This window comes from Pelophylax lessonae, assembly GCF_965119305.1.
Source record: "Pelophylax lessonae genome assembly, chromosome: 2".
In the NCBI taxonomy this organism is placed as follows: domain Eukaryota; kingdom Metazoa; phylum Chordata; class Amphibia; order Anura; family Ranidae; genus Pelophylax; species Pelophylax lessonae.
The window spans coordinates 411,373,824-411,401,457 of record NC_138769.1 but is presented as its reverse complement, the minus strand read 5'-3'; the positions used below and the strand labels follow the sequence as shown (position 1 = coordinate 411,401,457).

The window sequence follows — 27,634 nt, the reverse complement described above, 5'->3', positions numbered from 1 at the left end:
GAATAATGAATTTCCTGTCATTGTAGGAAGACCGACTGCAATGTTCATATTAGAGGTTACTATAATGCAACAAAAGATATTTGTATGGACAGTGTACTTGTGCTCACCATAAAGAAGTCACTCTCAGTGTTTCTGATAATAGACGTAAATGATCTTGGCAGTGACATCCATTTACCACATGGTTCTAATACATCCTTTCTAAACCTTTTCAACACAGAGGAACTCTTGTAATAACTTTCCAATCTCAGGGAACCCCTGCTAAAATTTACTATATCTACAACTCATGATACATTAGTGTGATGGTCAGCGGGAAGAATGCTCCTTACTTTTGTCATCATTGGGAAGAATTACCCCCTTACAGATAGCTAAAAAGATCAATGGTGTCCATGGGAACATATCGGAGAGGCAGGAATTTCTCATTGCTCAAGGAACCCCTAGCAACCTCTGGAGGAACCCTGGTTGAGAAAGCCCGTTCTATTACAATCAATATAACCGCTTTCTGACAAATATTAAATGCCAATCTTTACATTGACTAAATAGAAGGATGTCACTCGTCCCTTAATTAAAGAAGAACACAATATATAATAGATAACGCACCTCTTGCTGTGTTAAGATAAATAAGGAATTACATTTATTTAAAAAGGCATATCTTACATGTTCATGTTTTAAACCCTTAAGTTTATCTAACATAAAATTTTCTTGGTCAAAAGTATTTTTTCATACCATAACATACAATGTTAAAAAAAAACAAAAAAAAAACACAAAGTACCTTACAGTCTTTCAATGATTATTCAGCCATATTTAGTACTATTAGGCAGAAGTCCATTAGAGTACAACTGAGTTAATTGCACATATTCATCCAGATGCTTAAGAATTAACTTGACCTTACCATACAGTGGGGAGCATTTTGTCGATTATAATTCAACGATGGCCATCATAACAATAAAATAGGAATCTAACAGTAAAAAAAAATCAAATGCATGTACCTGCTTATTACGTTAACATTGGTTTGCACTAGGACGTTATGCATTATCATGAATTACTGCCCTTGTTTTAAAGCAATGCCATTCCAGAATATACTTCCAGTGGCATAGGAGCATAGCTGAACTCTCACTAAGGTGAAGAGGACAAATACATATGTACTGAGTGAATATAACCTTGTTGTGTTTATTACATTCATCCTCTGCAACACTTTATTGGTTATAGTCAGACCGAAGATAGAGAATTTATTAGTGCTTCAATTACAAATCTATTAGCGTTCCAATACAGTCTATAGAATATCATCTATCAACAATCAAAATTATTTGGGTGGTAGTGTAACTGGCCAACTAAACGTTTTCTCCAAAAAGCTGAAAGGCCATTCCAAGATTCTGTATGAGAAGAAATGGTTCCTGGACTTCCAGCCAACTTTTTGCAAATGGTGGTTGTGAACTTCTAATGATTGTCCTGGTGGAATCTAACTGTAAAATTGAACACTGTCCACTTTTATTCACACATGAAAAATGCATACAAAGTCTCTCTGATATGCCAGTCCCAATATAGAAAGCATCTTTTTCATACTGAGAAGGACTTTATACTCTGCTGTGGATATCAATGGTTTTCCTGCAACAGAAAAAAACGTAGATAAGTGCTTAGAAGTAGTACAGTGTATATATAGCAAGCACTATAAAATCCAAAATCCTTTATGATAATTCTTAGACTAGCATACATTAAGCCTTGCCTTTGTGATCCTTATTATAAGTAATAATGCTGACAATGCAAAAGTGTTATTTGGATAACCATCGAAATTTTGAACTGCATTGCAGAAGGGAGTTGTCTTTTGCCTGTGTACAGTATCTCACAAAAGTGAGTACACCCCTTACATTTTTGTAAATATTTTATTATATCTTTTCATGTGACAACACTGAAGAAATGAGACTTTGCTACAATGTAAAGTAGTGAGTGTACAGCTTCTATAACAGTAAAATACAGTATAAGTGTAAATTTGCTGTCCCCTCAAAATAACTCAAGACACAGCCATTAATGTCTAAATCGCTGGCAACAAAAGTGAGTACACCCCTAAGTGGAAATGCCCAAATTGGGCCCAAAGTGTCAATATTTTGCGTGGCCACCATTATTTTCCAGCACTGCCTTAACCCTCTTGGGCATGGAGTTCACCAGAGCTTTACAGGTTGCCACTGGAGTCCACTTCCACTCCTCCATGACGACATCACGAAGCTGGTGGAGGTTAGAGACCTTGCGCTCTTCCACCTTCTGTTTGAGGATGCCCCACAGATGCTCAATAGGGTTTAGGTCTGGATACATGCTTGGCCAGTCCATCACCTTTACCCTCAACTTCTTTAGCAAGGCAGTGGTCGTTTTGGAGGTATGTTTGGGGTCATTATCATGTTGGAATACTGCCCTGTGGCTCAGTCTCCGAAGGGAGGGGACCATGCTCTGCCTCAGTATGTCACAGTACATGTTGGCACTCATGGTTCCCTCAATGAACTGGAGCTCCCCAGTGCCGGAAGCACTCATGCAGCACCAGACCATGACACTTCCACCACCATGCTTGACTGTAGGCAAGACACACTTGTCTTTGTACACCTCACCTAGTTGCCGCCACACACGATTGACACCATCTGAACCAAATAAGCAGGACATGGTTCCAGTAATCCATGTCTTTAGTCTGCTTGTCTTTAGCAAAACTGTTTGCGGGCTTTCTTGTGCATCATCTTTAGAAGAGGCTTCCTTCTGAGACGACAGCCATGCAGACTGATTTGATGCAGTGTGCGTCGTATGGTCTGAGCACTGACATACTGACCCCCCCACCCCTTCAACCTCTGCAGCAATGCTGGCAGCACTCATATGTCTTTATCCCAAAGACCACCTCTGGATATGATGCTGAGCATGTGCACTCAACTTCTTTAATCAACCATGGTGAGGCCTGTTCTGAGTGGAACCTGTCCTGTTAAACCGTAGTATGGTCTTGGCCACCGTGCTGTATTTCAGTTTCAGGGTCTTGGTAATCTTCTTATAGCCTAGGCCATCTTTATGTAGAGCAACAATTCTTTTTTTCAGATCCTCAGAGAGTTCTTTGCCATGAGGTGCCATGTTGAACTTCCAGTGACCAGTATGAGAGAGTGAGAGCGGTAAGGCCAAATTTAACACACCTGCTCCCCATTCACACCTGAGACCTTGTTAACACTAATGAGTCACATGACACCAGGGAGGGAACATGGCTAATTGGGCCCAATTTGAACATTTTCACTTAGGGGTGTACTCACTTTTGTTGCCAGAGGTTTAGACATTAATGGCTATGTGTTGAGTTATTTTAAAGGGGACAGCAAATTTACAGTTATACAAGCTGTAAACTCACTACGTTACTTTGTAGCAAAGTGTAATTTCTTCAGTGTTGTCACATGAAAAAATATAATTAAATACTTACACCTACCTGTCCACAATCGTCTGAAAACTACTAAACTAATTGTTAAAGCTACAAACTAAAAAAACTGAGGAGCACATGTCTACACTGCTCAGAAACACTTTTTAATCAGAGTATAGCATCAAGTCAATAAAACTCCTGGGATATTGATCTGGTCAATTAAGTAGCAGAGGGGGTTGTTAATCAGTTTCAGCTGCTTTGGTGTTAATGAAATTAACAACAGGTGCACTAGATGGGCAACAATGAGATGACTTCCAAAAGAGGAATGGTTTTACAGGTGTAGGTCACTGACATTGTTTTCCCTACTCATATTTTCTGGCTGTTATTCACTAGTTTTGCATTTGGCTAGGGTCAGTGTCACTACTGGTAGCATTAGGTGATACCTGAACCCTATAGAGATTGCACAGGCAGTCCATCTCCTTCAGGATGGCACATCAATACTTGCCATTGCCAGAAAGTTTGCTGTGTCTCCCAGCCTAGTCTCAAGAGCATGGAGGAGATTCCAGGAGACAGGCAGTTACTCTAGGAGAGCTGGACAGGACCGTAGAAGGCCCTTAACCCATCAGCAAGATCAGTATCTGCTCCTTTGTGCAAGCAGGAACAGGATGAGCACTGCCAGAGCCCTATAAATCAACCTCCAGCAAGCCACTGGTGTGAATGTCTCTGACCAAACAATCAGAAACAGACATCCTCTAGTGGGTCCTGTGCTCACTGCCCAGCACCATGGAGCTCAAGTGGCATTTGCTATTGAACACCAGGTGCGCCATTGAATTGGCAGGTCCGCCACTGGCACCCTGTGCTTTTCACAGATGAGAGCAGGTTCACCCTGAGCACATGTGACAGACGTGAAAGGGTCTGGAGAAGCCGTGGAGAACATTATGCTGCCTGTAACATCGTTCAGCATGACCAGTTTGGAGGTGGGTCAGTGATGGTCTGGAAAGGCATATCCATAGAGGGACGCACAGACCTCTACAGGCTAGGCAATGGCACCCTGAATGCCATTAGGTATCTGGATGAAATCCTTGGACCCATTTTCAGGCCCTAAACTTGTGCAGTGGGTCCTGGGTTCCCCCTGGTGCACGACAATGCCAGGCCTTAATGTGGCAAGAGTATGCAGCCAGTTCCTGGAGGATAAAGGAATTGATACCACTGAATGGCCCTCAGACTCGCCTGACCTAAATCCAATAGAACACCTCTGGGACATTATGTTTCGGTCCATTCGATGCCACCAGGTTACACCTCAGTCTGTTAAGAAGCTCAGTGATGCCCTGATCCAGATCTGGGAGGAAATACCCCAGGACACCATCTATTGTCTCATTAGGAGCATGCCCCGACTTTGTCATGCATGCATACAAGCATGTGGGGGCCATTTAAACTACTGAGTACCATTTCGAGTTGCTGCAATGAAATTTCAGCAAAATGGACTAGCCTGCTGCATCGTTTTTTTCACTTTGATTTTCGGGGTGTCTATGAATTCAGCCCTCTGAGGGTTGACAGTTTTCATTTCCATCAAACAATGTGGAATATGGAATATCTTTGTTCCTAAAACATTACCCAGTCCATATCAGTATAGATATCCAGCATGATATTTTTCATCATTGAGATTTTTCATGATTGAGAACCATGTGTTTTCAAAGTGTTCCTTACATTTGTTTGAGCAGTGTATTATGAGCAGTGCATGTGCAGGAAGTTACATCCTCCTGGGCTGGCCAATCAAGATGGAAGCCACATAAGAAGACTGGGGCAAAGATGCTGGCACTGAGAAGAGAGCCTGTAGGTGCTACATCGCTGGAGAGGAGGTAAGTATGGAGAATTGAATTCTCTGTTACAAGCAGATGATGCCACTGCACAATGTACAAAGCATATCACACAATAAGGGTTTGTCTCAACTTTTTTACATTAACTATGAAGTCACTGTTCTGTGTCCACAGCCTAAACCACTACCTAAATAGTATTATAAGGACATAACAATTATACAAAATAATTGCACTGTAGACTTATTGTCCTGTAGCATTATACCACTGGGTGAAGTGAGTATCATATCTTCTTTAAATGTGGAATTGAAGTCCCTCACATTCCAGTACAACATACCTCCTGTTTATGTGCTTTATCCTGCTGATGGATACCATTGGCAGACCCTGAGTTTCCAGTCATCTGTGAGAAAAAAAATATACATAAAATCAGATATACGTATGCAGTTAGCTGTTAATGTTTTACACCTGGAAACCCTACGAGGGTTTGGCATTCCGATCTGACAGCCTTGACATAAGGTCCATCTAGTGGGTACTCCATTTTATATGCTGCGTGATCCAATGTTTGAGACCCAGGAACAGTCGGGAAGTGCATCCTAATCAGTACCTTTTAGGAGGTTGCTATAATTCCTGTTTTAGGGTTTATTTTGGAATTGAGCAGTTTGAATGCATACTGTATTTATTTTATGTGTGTTTTTTTTTTTTTTTTTTTTAAGTGTGAACATCATTATAATACTGAATCTTGATCACAGTGGTCCTAAAAAGGAGGGTAAATCCATGAAGCATATCGACCTGTGAATATAGTATACCATTATCTGTAATTGAGGTGGTCATACTCATGCCATTCATGCTAATGAACTTATGACATTTTTATCCATCAGATTACTCCAATATATTTTAACCCATGTTAAATAATAAAAAAAATGTGTTTTTATATTTATTTTTGTTGCCAATATGTGTATATATATTTTTTTTTAAATGTGCTATATTTAAAGTTCTTTTTCTATAATTTCCCTTTCTTAAAAGCTGTTTACTGTCAATGTTTTATAGCTGGAAAGGCTGTGATACTTTATATTAAATAGATGAAAAAGTTCAAATGTGTTAAAATTAATTTGTGCGCCTAAGTGAGAATTCTTCTTGGTGCCAATTGTTTGTTAACTGCTGGTTTATTAACTAATAATAGGCAAAATAAGAGGGAGAAGAGGTCCAAGAGCAGGAGCGATGTAAAGAATTGAATAAAGGATATTACATTTCGTCCACAGAATTGTACCTTGTTTATAATGATGGATACATTTATGTATCCATAAATATAACAATCTTATTCATCTTTTTTTTTTTTTTTTTTAAAAACTTTGAGAAAAGTTTGTCCTGAGATACAGCCCCATGTATAGCCATGTAAACATTGACTTTCTGCAGAAACTTTGAGCCATCTACTTTTCTTTTACCCTAGTCATTCTCTCTTATCCCATCTCGGCCTTTCTCTGTCCTGGACTCCTGTGCTTGAAATTTCACTAACAATGCAAATGATTTAGTAAAAGGGCAGAGCATGTTCAGTTTGCAAATTAAATTTTCACTTAGTGAATGAAGGGAAGTGAAAATTAACCCAATCACATGCAAGAAATATGAATAAAAAAATCAGCATTTTTGCTCACACGTGATTGGATGACTGAAGTAAGCACAACTTCACCTTATGCATTAAGCTAAATGAAAATTTACCTTGCAAATTCAACATGCTTTACTCCTTTAGTAAACTGACCCCAAATAATATGGGAGGATTACTGAAAGCAAAATTTTGCCTTCTCTTTCTTTGCCATTACTCAAAAACCACTCTGAACATGCCCACAAAAGTTTGTAAACAGTAAACATGTGGTTATTGTGAAAGGAAATTCTTTTTGTGCATGTGTGATATTTTGATATGCGCAAAATAAACTGATAGTCTTTACCCATAGTCTTCCCATTAGGCAACAAGATAACAGTGCCTACACTGCTAGAAAAAAGGGTTCTGTACATGGGCGTCCGCAAGGGAGGGCAAGGGGGGGGCAAGCGCCCCCCTTCTGTAATCTCAACTTCCCCTTTAAAGTGGTTATTAAGCCACTTTATATCATCTTGTCTGGCCTGTTTAATAATCCTGTGTGCCCGTGCCCCTGTGTCTGTATATGTATTTTTTTTTAAAAAGACGTTCATTACCAGTTTTCAGAGCACTGATTGCTGCTCACGTGACCCGTCGGCTTTCTCCTCTCCCTGTCTGACAACTGGATGCAGCGGGCGGGGCTGAGGATTCCCCACTAATGTCAGTCGGGAGGGGAGGAGGAGAGAGGTGGCAGGTCATGTGAACGGCGATCGGCGATCTAAAAACTGGTAAAGAACAGCTTATTTTTATTAAACACAGGGGCACACAGGATTATTAAACAGACTGTAGACAGGATATGAAACTTTAAATTAAACTACAGGAGCAGGAGGGGAGGATGAGGGCACAGACACAGGAGCAGACAGGCAGGGAGGGAGGGGGGGGGGAGAAATGACAGAGGAGGACAGGAGAGCTGCGGACGATTGAGGCATGTAAACTGAACACGATGTCAGGGTTCAGCAGCCATGATATACCGTGGTCAGTTTACAGAGGGGAGGACATAGCCAGGCAGGATCAGCCAGTTATTTTAGGTAATAGAAGGGACCAAATTACACAGCACAAGCACTGTGCTGTATAACATGCTTTAAGGGAATAGGATCAATATATATATTTTTTTGGGTCAACAAACACTTTAAAAATAAATTCTGCCACTTCCCCTTAAAAAAATAAATACTCAAAAATAAATATATGCTTTAAAGGTGATATTTGTTTTAGTAAGAAATGCAAAGCTCTCCCTTTTGGCATTCTAAAGGGGATCATTTATTTTTATGTCATTGTAATGACTAACTTCTGCTTTCAGCTAATTAAAGGATTATAGCATAGCCTGTTAAGCAGACCTTGTGCTACTATGATGAAATAAGAAGATGAATGTGGTGACCAGTGCCGGGACAAGGTCATCTAGTGCCAGGGCGACAATGTCAATGTGTGCTCCACCTCCCCTTAATGTGGGCACCCCCGAACATCTTTTGCATCTGGGATCTATGATATTAGCACTATAGTGCCGGTATTGCCTGTCTGACAGTTGAAAGGGGAAAGGTGAAAAAAAAGGTTATATGCAGACAATGGACCTCACGACTTGAGATATCACTGCCCCTCTGCTTGGGCATCTCCTGTTAGATAGGGCAACCTCCAGACAGCGGGGCAGGTAAGTAAAGGATGGAAGGGGTGAGGCTGTGCTCTCAGTTTGGGTAAATGTACTCTATGGGCTGCTGCCTCGTGTCCCCCTCCCTACATACAGAGAAACCAGCAGCTGCCCTTTCTACACCCACCCAATCCATCTCCCCACCCTCCAGTCCCAGTCCTAGTCTTGGTGGTGACATAAGATCACAGTGAGATTATTTAGAAACTATACCTGAGACTTTTCAGCGCTGCTTCTCATGGCCTCCATGAGTTTCTCCACTTGATGACCCTGGTCTAGTGCTATTCGAAGTGCATCTTCTGTGCTAACCAAACGGTGTTGTAACCTCTGAACTTCTGACTCTGTGGATGGGTCTATTAATGAGTATCTCCTCTGATCCGTTCCTGATTTCTCTTTATCCTAATGAACAGAAGAAAAAATTGTATTTTAGAAATTGGTCATAAATGCACATGTGATGTACAGGCATTGAAACATCAAATAAGTCATGTATTCTACAGCTAGAATTACAGTGGCATTTTTAGTTGATACTGTCCAATGTACCTTGACCAAATGCACCATAAACAAATTTGTGGACATTCTAGAAGCTTTTTCATTATTTCTCTATAAATCCTGTGGATTAACAGTAAAAATAATTATCAGATGAACAAAACAGAAAAAAATTAAATACATATTAGGATGTAGGATGTGTGTACTAAATATATCTGTGACAAAAGTAAAAATGAAGGGGATAAATAATAAAGAAAGGTATATCTCTTATATCTGTTCAATAGGTGCAAAAAGATACTGTACACGTTGATCTTTCCAGAACTCTTTGCAGATAATCTGTGCTATCTGCCTGTGCTGTGCTACTTATTATTTATTATTATTATTATTATTATACAGGACTTATATAGTGCCAAAAGTTTGCTCAGCGCTATCTATATACATTTAGCATTCAGCAGTGTTCCTAGCTCTCTCTGAACTACAAAACCCTTTCCTATGTTATGAAGACGAGAAGAGGGGGTGTACTGTAGTCATTTGCTAGGGAGACACTGCTACTCCTCCATATAAACAGTGCAGTCTGCAAGCATTGTCACCAAAAGACTGATAGTTTTACTGGCAGGAACACCAGGTGAAAATAAAGGGAAACAGAGGAGAAAAATTGGAGACTGAGGCATTCCAAACCATTTTCTGGTCACTTCCAGAAATCCAGGGCCAGAGATTTCAGACAAGACAAGCAAAGTATTCAATGAGAACCTGGAGGAGCACTCAGATGATGTTTTTGAAGACACACATGCAAAATGCCTTTCTGCTCCCCCAAGATTCAGAAAATCTTTTCGACAACTTGCCCGCCCAGGCTCTTCCAGTCAGGGCCCGGTTAAGACACTTCTAATATATCTGGGCAAATCACTGTCAAGACTTCTGTGTGGTGTCAACTATCAGATTCAGTCACTTTTGGACCTTCACGCGTCCCGCTGCCCAAAATTACTTTACTCCCACAAACATTCCAGGATCTCCCCTAAAGGCAAAGGCCCTGTTTAAGTTCATAGTCTCTCTTTAGTGCCATCCTCAAAAGGATTATCAGGCTTTTACTCCACACTATATTTTTGGTGTCAAAAAAGATGGGAGAATAGCATCCCATTATAGATCTAAAGAAATAAAACCACTTCACCTAGAGGGCTTCAAGATGAAGTAGTCACAAACAATTATACAGACCCGGGGGACCGGATGTTGTCAATAGACCTTTAGGACGCCTATTTACGCATCCCCATTTCAGGAATATCTGAGGTTTGCAGTGGGGCAAATCCATCTTTTATTTCAGAGCCTTCCATTTGGTGTGTGCACTCCCCTAGGGTCTTCAGGAATGTGCTCATAACCATCTTAGCTCCTCTGGGATCTCTGGGTATTTCATTACCTCAAAGATATTCTCTTCTTGTCATGTTCTCAGGTCGAGAATCTCAGGGACATTCTTATGGATACATTAACGAAGTTCGGTTGGCTAATCAACAACGGGAAGAGCCACCTCGTCCACTGTCACAATGGGGGATCGGAGGGGCACAGACAGGTTTTCTTTGGTAACGTGTTACACGCTAAATAAGGGTGTAACATGTAAAATGTTACCAAAGGTGAACTTTCCCCTGTTGGGATCTTATATTAGTTCAACAAGTTTTATGAGAGCAATTCTTTGTGCCTCTTGCACAACCTTCATTAAGGAACCTAACCCTCAGGACAGCTTTCCTGATAGCTAGAACTTCGGGCAGAAGGGTTTCAGATTTGCAGGCCTTAAAGTGATATTAAAGTCCTGTGGTTTTTTTTCTTTAAAAATAACAAACATGTTATACTTACCTGCTCTGTGCAGTGGTTTTGCATAGAGCAGCCTGGATCCTTCTCTTCTCATGTTACTAGCTGGCGCTCCTGGTCCCTTCCTCCTGTTGAGTCCCCCACAGCAGAGCCGCAGCTCTGTGTGTCCATTCAGACATGGAGCTGCGGTTCAGCCCAACCCCCTCTCTCTTGTTGTTGCCTAACTGGCTTTGATTGACAGCAGCAGGAGCCAATGGAGTAAAGGAGGAGGGAGAGTCCTGGACTTGTGCACATTGCTGGATTGGGATGGGGCTCCAGTAAGTATTAGGGGGGGGGGGGCTGCTGCACACAGAAGGTTTTTTTATCTTAATGCTGAATTGTGAAGCCCATTCAAAAAGTGTACATGGCGAAGGGAATGGATCCTTCTTCAGTAGTGAGGGCTCATTCTACAGGATCAGTGGCAGTATCTTGGGCAACTCAGGCTAACTATTCCATAGAGACTATATGCAGGGCAGCAACACATTGTCCTCAAACACTACCATGTAGACCCAGGTGCCTTGACAACAGTAACGTTTGAAAGGAAGACAGTACATAAGTTGTCTAAAAAAATGTTTTGCTCAGCATAATCCCACCTGTGTTAGCTAGTTATTTATCAAAAGTATGCTGCCAGGAAGGCACCAGGAAAATGGAAAATTGTATTAATACTTACCGTTATTTTCCTTTCCTGGTGCCTATCCATGGCAACATACCTTTGATAATTAAAAATAAAATTAGATCTCCACTGAGAATGCTGGGGGCCTAATTGTCTTCTCTTTTGTGTTATACACTGGCCCTGAGGGAGGAGTCAGACTTGGTGCTCTATCAGGGGTATGCTACTATAGATAGGTGCCAGGAAAGGAAAATACAGTAAGTATTGATACACTTTTCTGTTTTTATGTTGTCCACATGTTTCAGCCCGAAACAAATCACTCATTTTGATTTTCAGGTTAAAGCAATGAAATGTTCATTTGTGTGGACATTGTTCAGTTGCTTTGAACTCATTTTTTTTATTGAATTGACAAGAAAATGACTAAACTCTCTGGAATTTTTTAATATTATTTTCAAAAGACACAGATGGTAGAATGCAAAAAATGTATTTAATGTAAATTCAGTGGAAAGCAATGATAACTGCAAAGAGTCAAAGAAAACATAAATGCGCATGTGCCATTGTTTAAATTAAATAAATAAATACTATCAGAAATTGTGAATTAATGTAAAAAAATATATAAAAAAAGTGGTTTATGCAACTTTTAGAAAAATTTATTACTCACCAAAGCTGTTAATTTTTCTCTAAGTACTTTGATTTCTTCTTTTAATTTTTGCTCTTTTGATCTCCAATCTGCCTTATGGACCTCCCGACTTAGGTCCTTCTCAGGTCCTGGTGAGTGCCGAGTGGCTTCAAGTAATAAAGCTCTCAGTTCATTGAGACTTCTACAGTACGATAGCAAATAGAATAAAGTGAAAATAGTGCAACAATTTACTTATTTTAGTCTTAACTGGAATTAATAAAGCATATACAATATTGTGTCAATGCATTTCCAAAGTAGTAATATATAAATAAAAAGTTCTGATATAATATATATTGCAAAATCTGTCATTATTAAATACTGTAGATTACTTTTTATTTATTAAACCAGCATTTACCAAATTGTACATAATAACAAAAATGGCAGGAAATGTCCTAAATGTCTGATTTTTTCACAGAGGTTTGAGGTTTATAACCAAAACTGCACTATGAGATAGTATGCCCTCTGTTTTACAAAAATCAGTAGCAGAATAGAGTTGGGGTATGCTACATTATTAAGCATATTGGAAGCATCTGCTTCTTAGGATAACAATGAACTTAATAATAAGCAAAACATATGATTGAATGCTGGCTTTCTCCAAATGTATAGTGATTATATAAGTCTTAGAAAATTAGAAATGCCTGTTAACCCTTTTAATGTAGACATGCAGAGATCACAATCGATCTGGATGGACACATGGCCTCACAGGTGGTACTCTGGGGCTACAAAGGTTCTCATGGTGATGATGAAATATAAGAATTGCTGAGTATTCTTAAATTTTTTGGGGACATGTTGAAAAAATTTCCAAAATATCCAAACTGTACCTAAACTGCATTCAAAATAAAAAAGTTACATTAACAACTACAAACAAAAATTCATTTTTCACAAATGCCCCCACAGTATGCAACTAGTGTACAGAAAACCATTTTTAGTGTAAGCTCATAAGACTAAACCTGTGCAAGCTCCTAAATCACAGCCTGCTGACAGGTTTTACAGAAAATAATTAGAAATTACCTGGAATAAAATTAAAAAATAAGGAAAAAAGTTCCACATTGTCATGGTTTGTATACCATAATGGTTTTAGTTTACCTTAGTCAGCTACCAGATTGTCATGGACTTGAAATAGTGTTTGGCAGCTTACCTGTCCCTTCATGTCTGTATTATAGGCCAGACTTCACTTCTGGTTCCTTTTTGTCATCTCTCCTTCCTGTTCCTGCCCCACCCCAGGTCATCACAGGAAGTCTATATTAACCAGTGCACTGCAGGTCTGCATTGCTGTTCAACAGTGTTTGTTAGTTGGTTCCTGTCTGCCGTGTGCTTGATCTACCTTTCTGTGTACCGACTTTGGCTTGTCTCTGACTATTCCTGTTTGCCTGTTACCCTGACCTTTGGCCTGTCCCTTGGTTACCCTTGTCTGCCTGTTACCCTGACCTCGGCTTACCCATCACCATTCCGTGTGTCCTGAGTGGCTGCTTCCCTTCTCTCCCTACGGAGCGTGACCCGGGGGACCCCAGGGGCCGCGACCTGGGCCCAGCTGCAGCCAAGTCCATCCTCACCACTAGAGGCTCTGGTGAACACCTGCTGGGTCTTAGACTCCGTGCCCTGGGGAATCTTGGGCTCAAGTTCCGGTCCATCCGCAGCAGTCTGCTATCGGGTTCATTACCTTGCGATGCACCCCAGCCTCCTACAGGGTGCAGTTGTCACCTGGCCACAGGTGACCTGACACAGATGCTTACATTTTTCATACTGAGATATCTGATCTCAATATAAAAAACAACTCAAAATGGAACCTGCAGTTTAAAGATGAAGTTTAGGTAGGAATTTTATTGCATAGCTACAATGTAAGTATGCATATGCTATACCTGGGTGATCCCTGTGAAAACTGCAAATCACTGTAGTAGTTGCTGCTACTTTAGTGACAGCATCAGTCTTTTGGCTCCAGTGTTGAGCATCTTTCCTTCTGCATAGCAACCACAGAGGTCACTCACTTGGCACTGCCACCATTAACAGAATTTCTTGTATTGTTTTCAATGAATAAAAGGCAATCTCTTATTGGATGAAGTGGAGTTTGTGAATTCACCATTCAGAGTAAGACTGGTATTCATTGAAAAAAATGCAAGACATTTTCAATTTCAGTGACAGTAGCCAACAGGACAAATAAAGGGGTGAATCTCCCCAGTGGGACACCGACAGAAAAAAAAAACACTTTGTTAAAACCCTTTCTAACTTACACAAAACTGAAAGGAAAAGTTTTGGATATGTATACATTTTAGGATCTCGTAAACTCCTAATTAATTTATTATCACTTACCTTTCTTTTTTTAGCAAGTCTTGGCTGATCAAGACAAACTGGCCTGATGAGTCATGAGATTTCCTAGAAAAAGCTTCTAGTTCCACTTCTAGCTTCTTATTGTCCTTCACTAATGAATCCATCTTCTTGTCTCCTGATTTACATTTACTCTCAAGTGCTGTTGATCACAGTAATTACAGATATTATAAATACAATAATATTTCTGTAATATTATCTTAAAGGCATTGAGTTTAAATTACTAAATGGTAAAGACTGTTTACTAAGCTAATTGTATAAAGTGAAACCTGTATTCACTTTAAAAACGTAATCATGTACAAAGGAATTAACAAATACGTTCCACTTGTGATGTCACTGTCTGTTGTGAACCTTGGTAGACTATACCCATTGTTCCTAGGCAAGCAAGTTAAGCTGGTCATGTACCAGCAGGGGCCAGTGTATGGCTTCCCCCTGTACATGTCAGAAAATTTTCTAAGAACGATTACCTGCACTCACTGATCGGTGGTATCCTGATAATGGCTGGTGCCACAGTCAGCATACAATGTCCTGGCAGAGGGGATCAACCTTGTTCATGTGGATGGAATAATCTTTTAATCTGAGAACACACGGTCCAAATATTCTTACACGGTCAGAATACTTTTAGCTGTCCTTCCAACAGAAGCCAGTCTATTGGCGCTTTTCCACTGCATGGAACCGAATGGTTCGGCTCGCTTTTGTGCTTTTCCACTGCTGGTACCGCATGGTATAGTGTAGGAACAGTTCGGTACGGTACGGCGGTGCTTTTCCACTGCATGGAACCGAACGGTATGGCTCTCAAAAACAGTACCTACTCGATTGTGGTTCCAACAGGTACCATACCCGGTACCATATCCCACAATCCTTTGCATGCAGTCACTACTAGCCACTGATTGGTCAGAGAATTGCACCCGACCCGTTGTTATCCCACCCACTTAACTTTAGTACTACTTTAGTGGAAAAGCAAACCATAACGTACCGTACCGAACCGTTCCAACACCGTACCATGCGGTACCAGCAGTGGAAAAGCAAACCGGGCCAAGCAGGGCCGAGTACAGCCGAGCCGGTACTTGCAGTGGAAAAGTGCCATATGGCTGCGAGCCCTGATTAGTGTGTTCTGGCGGGGGGAGGGAGGACCTGTCAGAACACAAAGGCACAGTGGGAGAGATTGCTGCACTAACATCACTTGTGTTAGTACAGCGATCCTTCAGTTTTTTTTCCTTCAGCCTGCTGGGTTGAAGGGAAAACAAAACTGAATGTGTGTACCAGGCATCCCAGTGTATGGCCAGTCTTAGCAAGGACACCTATTTCAAATTGGGGTTACTGCAAGTCTTTTCAAGCATGGGAATAAAGTTGAGATATCCTGTTTTTTTACCAAGAGTGCAGGAGTAGAGACCTGTCCCTCAGGCAGGTTGGAAGGTGCATTGTTGAAAGTAATTCATGAGTCCTTTAAAAATCAAATACAATTTGCTTATCTGTAGTTGTGGTAGGCTTCAGGCCAAATCATAGAATTAGAATTTTTCTTATTACTAATACAATTCTGTACTAATTATTAGAAAGTATAATCATAGCTAAAGTATTCAAGCTTCTTTGAGATGAGATCCTTCCTTCTCCCCACTTGAGTTTTTTTTTTCCCCATTTGTTTTGTTAGAAATGTGAAATTCGCATCCATATGATTTTTTTGTAGTGATTAAATGTGATTAAAAATATACTATACCATAAAATATCAAATCTGTATATGCATACAAAGCTAAATAGAAGTGCCACCTGCAACCAAAACATTCATGGTAATTTAAAGCTGAACTCTGGCCACAAAAACTTTCATTTAGATATAATCCTCAATAGCCACAACGAATATAAATCCACTTTGTGTGCCTTTGCAAACAAAGTTATAACCTTGTAAATGTAGTGGCAGTGACATAATCACGCTGTACATAGCCTGTGCAGAGAGCAGTGCTGTGGGAAGGACCTAACAAGTCCACCCACTAAAGGCTTCTTTCAGAAAACTACAGCAGGGGGCAGAGACAAGACTGGTCACTCTGAACAAGAAGAGAGAGCCACAGTGACTGGTCTTTATTACGGGAAAGTTCAACACTGAATTACTGCACAGATCTGGAAAAAATGCACAAAGAACACTTAGATTAAAGTAAAAACACAAATTATTGTATTTAAACTAGTGATCGACCGATTATCGGCAAAGCTGATATATCGAGGGCCGATATGCACTTTGCCCGATTTATCGGAATCTGCCTTTTGATTTACCGATATTTCTGGAAAGTGCTTGTTCCGGGGTGATGCCTGCAGCTAGAGGCATCACCCCGGTACCGGTGTCCATAGCCGACGGTCAGCTGTCTTGTAATGACAACCGATGCGGCTGAGAAGCCGCTTGGCTGTCATTCCAAGGAGCGGGAGGGGACGTCCCCCCCACTCCCGCCACCTTCCGTGGCTCGCCTGGGTCTCCTGTCCCACCAGGAGACCCGGGCATCCTACCTTCACCCACCGGGAGACCGGGGCATCCTACCTTCACCGCCGCCGTCTGACCGGGTCTCCATCTGCACCGCCGCCGTCTCACCGGGTCTCCATTTCTTTGAATTCGGTGCCACCGAGTACCCGGGAGTGATGTCAATGACATCACTTCCGGGTACTGGCGGCGCCGAATTAAAAAAATTTACAGCATTCAAAACAGCCAAACTTGGCATTTTGAATGCTTTTAAATGCAGAAGAGGGGTTTGGGGTCTTTTAGACCCCCAAATTCTCCACCACAGTACCTGTAGACATTAAAAAAATGTCAGATGACCAAAATATCGGTATGGGTATCGGCGGTAAAAAAACAGTATTGGTCGATTAATAATTTAAACAATTTTGCTTATCCCAGAGTTTACCCTCTAAATACATTTTCAGGTTTGTACAGTACACTATTGCATCATTTTCTCTGCCATACTACAAAATATCAATAGCCAAACATACCATTGATTTGAGCCCTAAGTGATTCGATATGTGTAGACATGGAGGATACTTCTCTTTCTCGCTTGTTAAGTTTCAGCTGTAAATCTACATAAAAAGTAATAAAGAGAAATTAAGGACATTTGAAAGAAAAAATTAAGAAATAATAACAGTTTCAGTCTCCTTTAACCATTTAATGGCTAAAGGAAAACACATTTAAAGGTTAATGTACAGTTTTCAACTGTGCAACTAGGCAACGTCAGCATTTATTAGAAAAACTATACAGTACATATGATTGCAACTACTTTGTTTATTAAGGTAAATTATACCTTGTTTTTTTAAGGATAAATTGGGCCTCATTTGGTGGTAAATGTTAATGGATATATCTCCTAACTTTTTATTATCAAAGGAAAACTGGCCCAAAATATCTATTTCTTCCCCGCATCCAATTCGCATGACAGGAGATTGTGACCGGCTCTCAATGGAACTGGTTCACACATCTGGGGCGGCTGCAGGGCGCATTGCACAGGGGTCCTGTGTGTCTTTAGCTCCAGGTCAGAATTCAGGCAAACATTCGGGCTGATTCGTCCTGGAAACAAAGAAAAGGGACGCACCGGACCCCTGCTGTGAGCCGCATCGGTATTAGGTGTGAACCCAGCTGTATATTTCTTGTCAGTACCATGATCCACCAGTAAATAAACTCCAAAGTGCATTCTCCTACTCCTGATTTTTGTAGTGTTACCATATACATGTATATTATTGACCCACTGTAGGGGTCAAGAAGCAATAATACACATTTTTATTTTTTTTATTTTTAGCCGACCTAAAAGATACTGATCCTAACATTAACCTAGATGAAGCCCTTGACAGATAACAGCAAAAGATCCCAGGAGCCGCACATCAGAACAAGACCCGCTGTGTGTAAACAAGTGGTAGTCTCAGCCTGGACCCCCGTCAGGCCACGCCGCCAATGTGTTTCACTCCGCCCATGGGAGCCTACTCATGGGGAGCCCTTATCTAGCTATTTTAACTTTATTATGGTTATTTTTCTTTTTTTTTTTTACATTCTTCTCCTTTGACCAAGAGAAAAAAAACTATGTACAGAACAGAAACCAATCACAGGCTATCACAGCGATCATGTGATTGGGAGCCGATCTTCCTGACTCCTGATCATTAGTATGAGACCCGGAGTTGTCAGCTTAGACTTTGTACTGGGAGCATGCTGGGAGCACGATATGGAGCGTGCTTTCAGCACAAACGAGGTTGTACATACTGTATATGTGATGCCTTGGAAGAAGGCGCACTTTTACGACACAGCATGTATATGTTACACCAGAGGCAATGGAGTACTATGAGTCTAGAGCCAAAATGTTCTTTTTAGTTTTGGATAGCATGGGGAAAGCCTAAAACTACTGTCAGGGTTTAACTCCTGTCCAGGGCTCAGTTAAGAGAGATTTCCCCTTATTTCTTTTACTGGGGACAACCTTTTTACCAAATAGAAAGTCAAGGAAACTATCGGACAGCAACACAGACAGATGTAAAAACACTTTTTTTTACCCCATACTTCTGATATGTGCCTGCTGTGCCATGTACTTGTATGAGAAAGTCCCCTGTTCTCTTTGTATTGCTTCCTTTATGTGCAATCCCTGGTGTTCCTGCCAGTCCCTCTGCTTTCCTATTTACAACTGATCACACTAAGCAGGAGAGCACAGCGTGGTCAGTTCTCTAGCTGTGCTGGAAACTCAGCGTACTCTCCTCCGATGATCAGGCTTGTCTTGACATGCCCCTGCTGCACAGCTTTTCACTGGCAAGCTCAGTGTGCTGTTGCTACTCCCCCCCCCCCCCCCACAGCTCTTATGCAGCTGAGAAGCTGTGATCACTTATAAAAAAGGGAAAAAAGGTATTTATAACTTTTTCTTTTTTATATCTATACAAAAATGTTTTGCCTTTCATTTCTATTTTACGCTGAATGGGTTGTTTTACAAGGTGTTCGTTTACCATCACTTTAAGTTAAGTAGGGAATGGCTAGAACTGCAGTCAGTTTTTTATTGTTGTCTGTTTTACTGTTGTGGATTTTCCCTCACTTTCTGTCTTGTAAAATGTTGTCCCCAAAAGAGGAATTGAGTGAATATCTCTTGAATTGACCCACATTTAGAAGTAAAACCTAACCCTTCCCCAATCCAAAAACTAGAAAAAGACTTTGGCTATAGATACACTTTAACTCATTTTTATTTCTAATCATTTAGCTTGACTTAGAATAGTTATGTCAAATTTGTACGCAAAAGGAAACTAAAGTGATTGTAAAGTTTTATTTTTATTTTTTTAATAACAAACATGCTATACTTACCTGCTATGTACAGTTGGTTTTTTGCACAGAGTGGCCTGATCCTCCTCTTCGGTGCTCCTGGCCCCTCCCTCCTGTTGAGTGCCCCCACAGTAAGCAGCTTGCTATGGGGGCACCCAAGCTGGGTCAGGCTCCCTGTGCCCAGACACGGAGCCTTGATCCGGCACGACTTGCCTGACTTACTTTAATTTACAGCAGCGGGAGTCAATCGCGCCACGCTGCTGCCTCAGCCAATGAGGAGGGAAGTCCCAGCCAGCTGAGAAACTCCTGCAACATTGCTGGATAAAGACAGGCTCAGGTAAGTATTAGGGGGGCTGAGGAGGGCTTTTGCACAGAGAAGGTTTTTTTTAAATTAATGCATATAATGAATTAGGATAAAAAAACCTTCTGCCTTTACAATCCCTTGTGAGTCTATTTATGCATATAGCATCTGCACCGCTTTAGTGACTTCCTATACATAGTACACTAGGTCATTGCGTTCATATTTAAAAGAAAAATATAAACAGCATATAAAAATCAGGCTAAAACAACAATTTGCTACAGTTTAGAGGTCCAGTACAGTGTACTCTGACAAGAATGGGTAAGCAATGACTGGCGTACATCTCACATGGGATGTCTTGGATTGCATATTGACTTTGTGCCCATTACAAGGAGCTACTGACCTTCACTATAGCAGCTGAGAATCAAGTTACTTCATACAAAACCATGGCAAGAAGGAAAACTAAATGGGGGGGGATCTAGCTTGAAACTGAAATGCATGATTTCCTGTGTGCATTATTCATTTCAGTTTACAAGGCATATAAATCAGAACAGTCCACAAAAAAGGCAAACATATGTTAGCAATGGTGTAATTCTCCCTGAAGCTCTATATGATATTTCCAGATTGGGAATTCTAGATCTGAAGTAGAGTCTTTCTGCATTGTAATGCTGTGAGGGCCAGTTCACACCAGGAATGGCACAGGAACCCGCTTGCAGTCCTGTACGGTTTGAGCGCAGTGGGTTTTCAGGCCATTCATTTCAATAGGCTAAATCACACTGCACCGTACCAAAAGTAGTGCATGCACCACTTTAAAAACGCACTGCAACTGGATTGCATAGTACTTCTGTACTATGTGATCTGGTGTAGGCAATCGCACAGCATTTGTGACCTAAGTTTGGGGTGTCCTTAGCATTGCATTGACACCCGCTGCAGATTGCAAGGCCAGTGCATTTTATGCTGGGATACCCATCCATGACCCATTTTCAATGCCCTGACTGAGGGAAGGAAGTTCTCACCAAAGATTTGACGGTACATGGCCCAGTCCATCGTCCCTTTGATGCAGTGAAGTTGTCCTGTCCCCTTAGCAGAAAAACACCCTCAAAGCATAATGTTTCCACCTCCATGTTTGACCGTGGGGATGGTGTTCTTGGAGTCATAGGCAGCATTCCTCCTCCTCCAAACACGGCAAGTTGAGTTGATGCCAAAGAGCTTGATTTTGGTCTCATCTGACCAGAACAATTTCACCCAGTTCTCCTCTGAATCATTCAAATGTTCATTAGCAAACTTCAGACGAGCGTGTACATGTGCTTTCTTGAGCAGGGGGACCTTGCGGGCGCTGCAGGATTTCAGTCTTTCACGGCGTAGTGTGCTACCAATTGTTTTCTTGATGACTATGGTCCCAGCTGCCTTGAGATCATTGACAAGAATCTCTTGTGTAGTTCTGGGCTGACTCCTCACCATTCTCATGATCATGGAAACACTACGAGGTGAGATCTTGCATGGAGCCCCAGACCAAGGAAGATTGACAGTTATTTTGTGTTTCTTCCATATGCGAATAATCGCACCAACTGTTGTAACCCTCTTACCAGCTGCTTGACAATTGTCTTGTAGCCCATTCCAGCCTTGTATAGGTCTACAATCTTGTCCCTGACATCCTTAAACAGCTCTTTGGTCTTGGCCATGATGGAGAGATTGGAATCCGATTGATTGATTGATTGATTGATTCCTTCTGTGGAAAGATGTCTTTTATACAGGTAACAAGCTGAGATTAGGAGCACTCCCTTTAAGGGAGTGCTTCTAATTTCAGCTTGTTACCTGTATAGAAGACACCTGGGAGCCAGAAATCTTGCTGATTGACAGGAAAATACAAATCTCACTCATTAAAATGCAAATCAATTTATAACTTTTTTGAAATGTGTTTTTTTGGATATTTTTGTTGGTATTCTGTCTCTTACTGTTTAAATAAACCTACAATTAAAATTATAGACTAATTATTTCATTGTCAGTGGGCGAATGTTCAAAATCAGCAGGGGATCAAATCTTTTTTTTTCTCCTCACTGTAATCATGCACATATCAAGCTTTATTAGCTGCTTCCTTGGCTGTAACACAGAAAAATCCAAAATAGAGACTGCACTCAAGGTAGTATGATGAAATTAAATGTGTGGTTATGAGTAAGCGATCTACAGCATCGTGAAACGCGTCAACCCGACACGTCTGTTTGTTCACTGTCTATTTGCTTCATTTATGAGGAATAAAGGAGTTCATTTGATTTCATCATACTACCTTGAGTGCGGTCTCTATTTTGGATTTTTCTGCGTTTGGATGACGGATCTGACCTGCACCAGGCTTTGAACTTGCACCTGAGCGGCTTTCCCTTTGTTTGTTCCTTGGCTTTAACAACCAAGGAATGACAGCTCTAATACCTGAAGTGATTAAATCATTGTCGCTTCTGGCTTTATTAGTCATGGAAGAGATGGGGGGTCCAATGTTTCTCTGTTTCCTGTGTAAAGTGATCCTGGCCGTTTACCAGAGAAACAGGAGAGGCCAGGAACCCCCACAGACAGAGCTGTTGGGGGCTAGCCTTTCTCAGCACTGTAAAAGTGACCGGGTAGCTGTAAAGTCAACAGGAACACTTTCACTAAACTGAAAAATGTAAAAAAATTACACCAAGGACATAGGTTTTGTTATAACCATTGCTGACGGCTGTCAGCAAATTGGTTATTTAAAAAGAGAATAAAAAGCGTTGAAATTTCTGTCAGGCTTTTGTTTCTATATGTGATTTCCACTAAGGAGATACTCCCTCACTTCCTGTTCCTTTGAAATCCAAACAATAATTTCAAGATTCAGGCATCATACAGACATAAAGGCATGGAGAGCAATAAAAGCATTGTTAGAGATTATAACTCTTCCTCACTTCACTAAAAATGTGTTTCTGTTTTTGTCTGGGCTCCCAGTTCGAGGGATTTCTCATCGCTTCTTGTCCTAACAGGAAGTAAGAACAAGTTTTTCCAAAAGAGGAAGAGATGGCAGTAAAATGCTGACAGTAGCTCTAGCCATTCCCCATTCCATCAAAAACATTATTTAGACTGGAATTGAGCTTTAAAGCCTGACAGAGTTTATGGGGATATAGTGATTAGACAATAAATTAATGACAGCAGACATGCATTACATACCCTTTCTACAATCTCTGTGATGGTACATAATCTGGCAAGTATTTTGAGATATTTAAGAGACTGGCTCAATACCACCTCATATTACACCAACCAGTTGTATATGAATATTGTCTCTTCGTGATCTCTGTCTGGAGTTCTACATAGCAAACTAATAAAGGCACCTCCGTCTATAAAACATATTTCCTAATTACAATAATTACATGGAGATAGATAAGGAAACTCCTGAAGATCTCATGAACAATCCCCCCCCCCCCCTGAATTTATCCCTGATTTTTCCTCAAGTGGCAAACTCCCAAATCCTCAAACTGGCATGACAAAGGTATATCCATGATTCAGATTATTCAGGACCTCTTGTTCCCACAAAGCACATGTTTGCCATTACAACTATAATAAATCTACCACAATTTCCTAGGTCATTAACTACAACATGAACAAATTTTCCATTTGCTCATATCTCATAACAGATTGACGACCAGAGGAAATACACTAAACACTCCAGTACTCTATAGGGTTTCAGAAAAAAATCTTCATCCTTTATACACCACACTCTTTATGTCTTCTTTATGTCTCTTATACAAATAATATTTTTAAGTGGGCCATATTGACCCAACCCACACCAGACGAGGCTCAGAACAGTATACAGTAAGGCTGGTACTCTCAGAGATAAGTGATGTTTGGAGAATTTGGAGAGAAATTCAACTCAAATTGATCCATATGGCCTATCAGGCCTTCAATATTCCTCTCAAGTTCCCACTTCCCAACTGGCAGGTTTCTTGCCTTAAGTGTTATATGCTAAGTCCCAACCTCCTTCACATCATGTGGTCCTGCTCTTGCAGTTTTGACAACAGACACTACAATATCTGATCACTACGGGCAATACTAGAGCCTTTCAACTAGTGTTTTGTTTGTTTTATAATGACATACCTGAGGAGAAATTGATAAACCTAATCCATCACGATGGGAACGCTTTTGTTTACTCAATATTAAAAGGTCATACTGCCCAAATTGCTTCTCCTGCAGACCCCTCTGGTAGCAGATCTGAAATTCTGCTTATTATGATAGATAAAAATATACACTAGGCATAACCTAGGCAGGAGCATTACTTTCTTTAAACCTGGCTAAATATTCTTGTCAAAGAATTTACAATCGACCCATTAAGGATGCTATGATCATTGTTTAATATTTTATTTGGTATAGCATGGCCAAATTACAGTGCACTCTGAGTGATTTAGATATGCTGTAACCATTTTTTTTTAAATATATGTGTTGGCAGAACTGGTCCCTAAATATAAAGGTGAAGGTGTAGACCTACAGTATTGGGGCTGTAACCTTTCAGTTCATTTTAGTCAAAGTATAGCTGGTGGTTTTGCTGTTCTTTTTGTTAAGTGCTCTCAATATAGGGAAAATATTTTTCCTAGGTATTTCCAACCTTTACAGACTCAGACCTACATATTTAATTGCAATGAATTGTACATGTCAAACGTCTGTTATATTTATGTGTTACATACTAAAATAAATCCACTGTAGCGAGATATGCTGGGCAGCATTTCCTGCTTTGGTAGGTATTTCTTGCTTTGGTAGGTAATCTGGCAAAGAGGCACTGTAAAATTATTGTAGTGATCCAGGTGGTAAAGTGATGTATTGTGCATCCCACAGAGGAGTAAAGACTTTACAAGGATAAAACATTATGGTCTTTAAAATTAATATTCTAGTTTTTCAAATGCACAAAGTTACATAAGGGTTAAGAACCTTTCCAGATGACAGAAGTGACACATGTTCTCGGTGTGTATGTAAGGCAGAGAAAAAAAGACTTTCAGTCTGTGGCCTTGACCTCCATGTTTTACCCCTAAGGCATCTCCAGCTTCTGACATATTGCACTGCAATGATGATGAATGAACTCATTAAGTGAAATCAGGTTCATTTCAGGTCATCATTTTAGGTTCTAAATTATTTTTTTATTAATATTTATTATTATTATTGAATGCATTGCTTTACATCGGTGATTCTTGTATGTCTACATTATGGAATAATGACTAAATAAACGAATATGAATAACGAGATACCGTACTTGTATGAGTTGTTATCTCTTATGAAATTTGGGGTTTGGGAAAAATATTTGACATGGCTTTCATTCAAACAAAATAAAAATATTATGCATAAAAAAAATGCATCATATGTGGATTGGTATTTGCATTTGCTTTTACACTTGGCTCAAATTTTGTATTTGTCTTAGTTAGTTTACACACCAAATCCACAGATGCAGATTTGTGCATTAGTGGATTTTACTCTTTAATACTATCCAAAGATTTCACAGCCTGGTAATAACAAGATCTGCTAAAAAGCTGAGCCGTCACGCTATCACAGCTGGGCCAAGGGGAAGAGGGAGTTTTTTGGATTTCTAGACCAGTGTATCTGAATTTTATTTAATGTGTCTGCTTGTACATTTTTAGATCTACTATGTACTATGATATCAACATCTTATTCTTGTGTTTTTTGGTCTATCAAAAAAAAAAATGGGTTTAGACGATCATATTATGCTGGTGTCCAGAATATACTGAAAACTGCAACAGCATGACAAAAGATTATACACTCTTCTCTGCCTTTTCTATTACAAATGTACTCAAAAGCACCTCAACCACACGCATGCATCATCTATCATTCTCTGCCAGTTTTTTCCTACTATGCGGTGCTTCGTTAGGGAGTTTTCCCCAAGCAAGAAGTGGGAAAAAAATCTGCAGCAGGGACACAATTAGCAATATAAAACCTTCCCCTATTATAAGCCCCACTTTTATTTCTGTCTGTGTTGCTGATGGGAATTTTCTGTTCTCTCTTTTCAAACTTCCTGTCTGGTAAAGGAATTCTCACTGGGACAGGGAGTAAGGGGAAATCTCTATAATGGAGCCCAGTATAGCAGAAAGATCTGGTAAAGATTCTAACCCTTCCATACTCTATACTGAACTAAAAAAAAAAAAAAAAAGTTTTGTCAGGGCATAAACTTTAAGCTGGGAGCACCAGAAAAGCTACTAAACACACAGCCAAAATGGCTTTTACCTCCCCAAAGCATCAGTAATTCTGTAAAGCCAGTCTTATGATCCTAGCCTCCCTTGTCAGACAACATAGCCAGTTAGTAGTCTCATTTTCCTCCTCCTATAGTGGTACTTTCCTAAACCAGTCTGTGTCCTGTGTAGAAGATTACAGGAGTCTGATTCATAGATTATTGAAGTATTTACACTATCTGACTTTTAAGATACATTAAAGGATTCAGAATCAATGCACAGCTGGATTACACGGTGTATATTTAAATCTGCCCGGAGTTCAGCTTTGAATGATACTCAAGGACAGCTTTGTGAAAACAAGGAAATAAATAGTACAGTCCTTCAGTACTGCAAAGTCATTCAACCATAGAATTTAGATTTATATTCAGATAAACACTGATTTTGACAAAAGACTATACCTTCCATTGTCTTTTTCATTTTTATTTTTTCCTCAGACATTTCATTTGTTTCAATCATCTGCAAGAGAAAATATATAAGAGAATGAATTTCAAAGTCAGAATGCCTGCGTTACATCTTCCTGATTGCTGTAATGATTCATGATATTGTCAGCTTCTTTGCAGTTAATACCCGAAGCTACTGAGTACAAAATGGGTTCACTCAGCAAATACTATTTGCGTATTTTCACAAAATCATAGGTTTGCATGATGGAAAGATTAAAGTAACAAAACACTTTTAAACAATATGGAATATGCATCTGCCTCTAATAAGAGTGCTTAAAGATCTCGAAACTCTCGCTACAGGTAAAGTACTATGTGGTCATGTCAGCATCTGGATTATTGATACAATATGCTGCTAAATCATTTGCACCAAAAAAATACTATAAATCTGGTATCACGAAACTGTAGTTAACAGTCCAGATCTGAACCATGTGACAGTTTTATATGGACCGTTGGCCAGCCAGTAGCCCAGCTCAGGTTCCCCCCTCCTCTGCAGTGATTGGTTGTTAGGACCACCTAAAAACAATGATTTCACATCACTGGAAGGCAGAAGTGGAACTTTTTCAGTCCAGACCTGTAGCCTGCTCCACCTCCTGGCTGTCATCCTCTGCTTGTTTTGCAGTAAAAGGTACTGGGGTCCTCCGATGGGGACACTTGACGTAGGGGGGGGGGGGGGCACACTGATGGGGACACCTTATGTAACAGGGCTCTCTGATGGGGACACCTGATGTAAACAGGCATACTGAAAAGTGACAATAAATATTAATGAAATGCTATGAAAGTTATACATTGCTTATTTTTGAAAGACATACAATGGGGTAGATTTACAAAAACTAGGGCACTCAGAATCTGGTGCAGTTTGTGCAATGGTATCTAATCAGCTTTTAACTTCAGCGTGTTCAAATAAGCTTTGGCAATAAACCCTTAGAGCTGATTGGTTTCTATGCACAGCTGCACCAAATTTTGCACTCTCCAGTTTTAGTAAATAACTCCCAATGACTACGTATATCCCTGTCATAGCACAAACATGAGATTCAGATCTCGGCTGGAAGA

General features: G+C 40.3%; 1 protein-coding gene across 3 annotated transcripts in view; it reads right to left on the bottom strand.

Moving 5' to 3' along the window:
- Positions 1 to 608: 608 nt before the first annotated feature.
- The window catches only part of CLIP2 (CAP-Gly domain containing linker protein 2), a 196,309-nt gene continuing 169,283 nt past the window's right edge, over positions 609 to 27,634 (bottom strand). For 2 of the 3 annotated variants that reach the window (XM_082245203.1, XM_082245204.1), the window contains 7 exons: positions 26,543 to 26,600; positions 17,336 to 17,419; positions 14,357 to 14,513; positions 12,032 to 12,191; positions 8,655 to 8,840; positions 5,516 to 5,578; positions 609 to 1,602 (listed from right to left, as the gene is read on the bottom strand). In XM_082245203.1, the coding sequence (XP_082101329.1) occupies positions 1,591 to 1,602; positions 5,516 to 5,578; positions 8,655 to 8,840; positions 12,032 to 12,191; positions 14,357 to 14,513; positions 17,336 to 17,419; positions 26,543 to 26,600 (720 nt within the window). In that variant the 3' untranslated portion in view covers positions 609 to 1,590. Of the gene's footprint in view, positions 1,603 to 5,515; positions 5,579 to 8,654; positions 8,841 to 12,031; positions 12,192 to 14,352; positions 14,514 to 17,335; positions 17,420 to 26,542; positions 26,601 to 27,634 lie in introns of those variants that run through there. The other variant, XM_082245205.1, reaches the window with a different exon arrangement.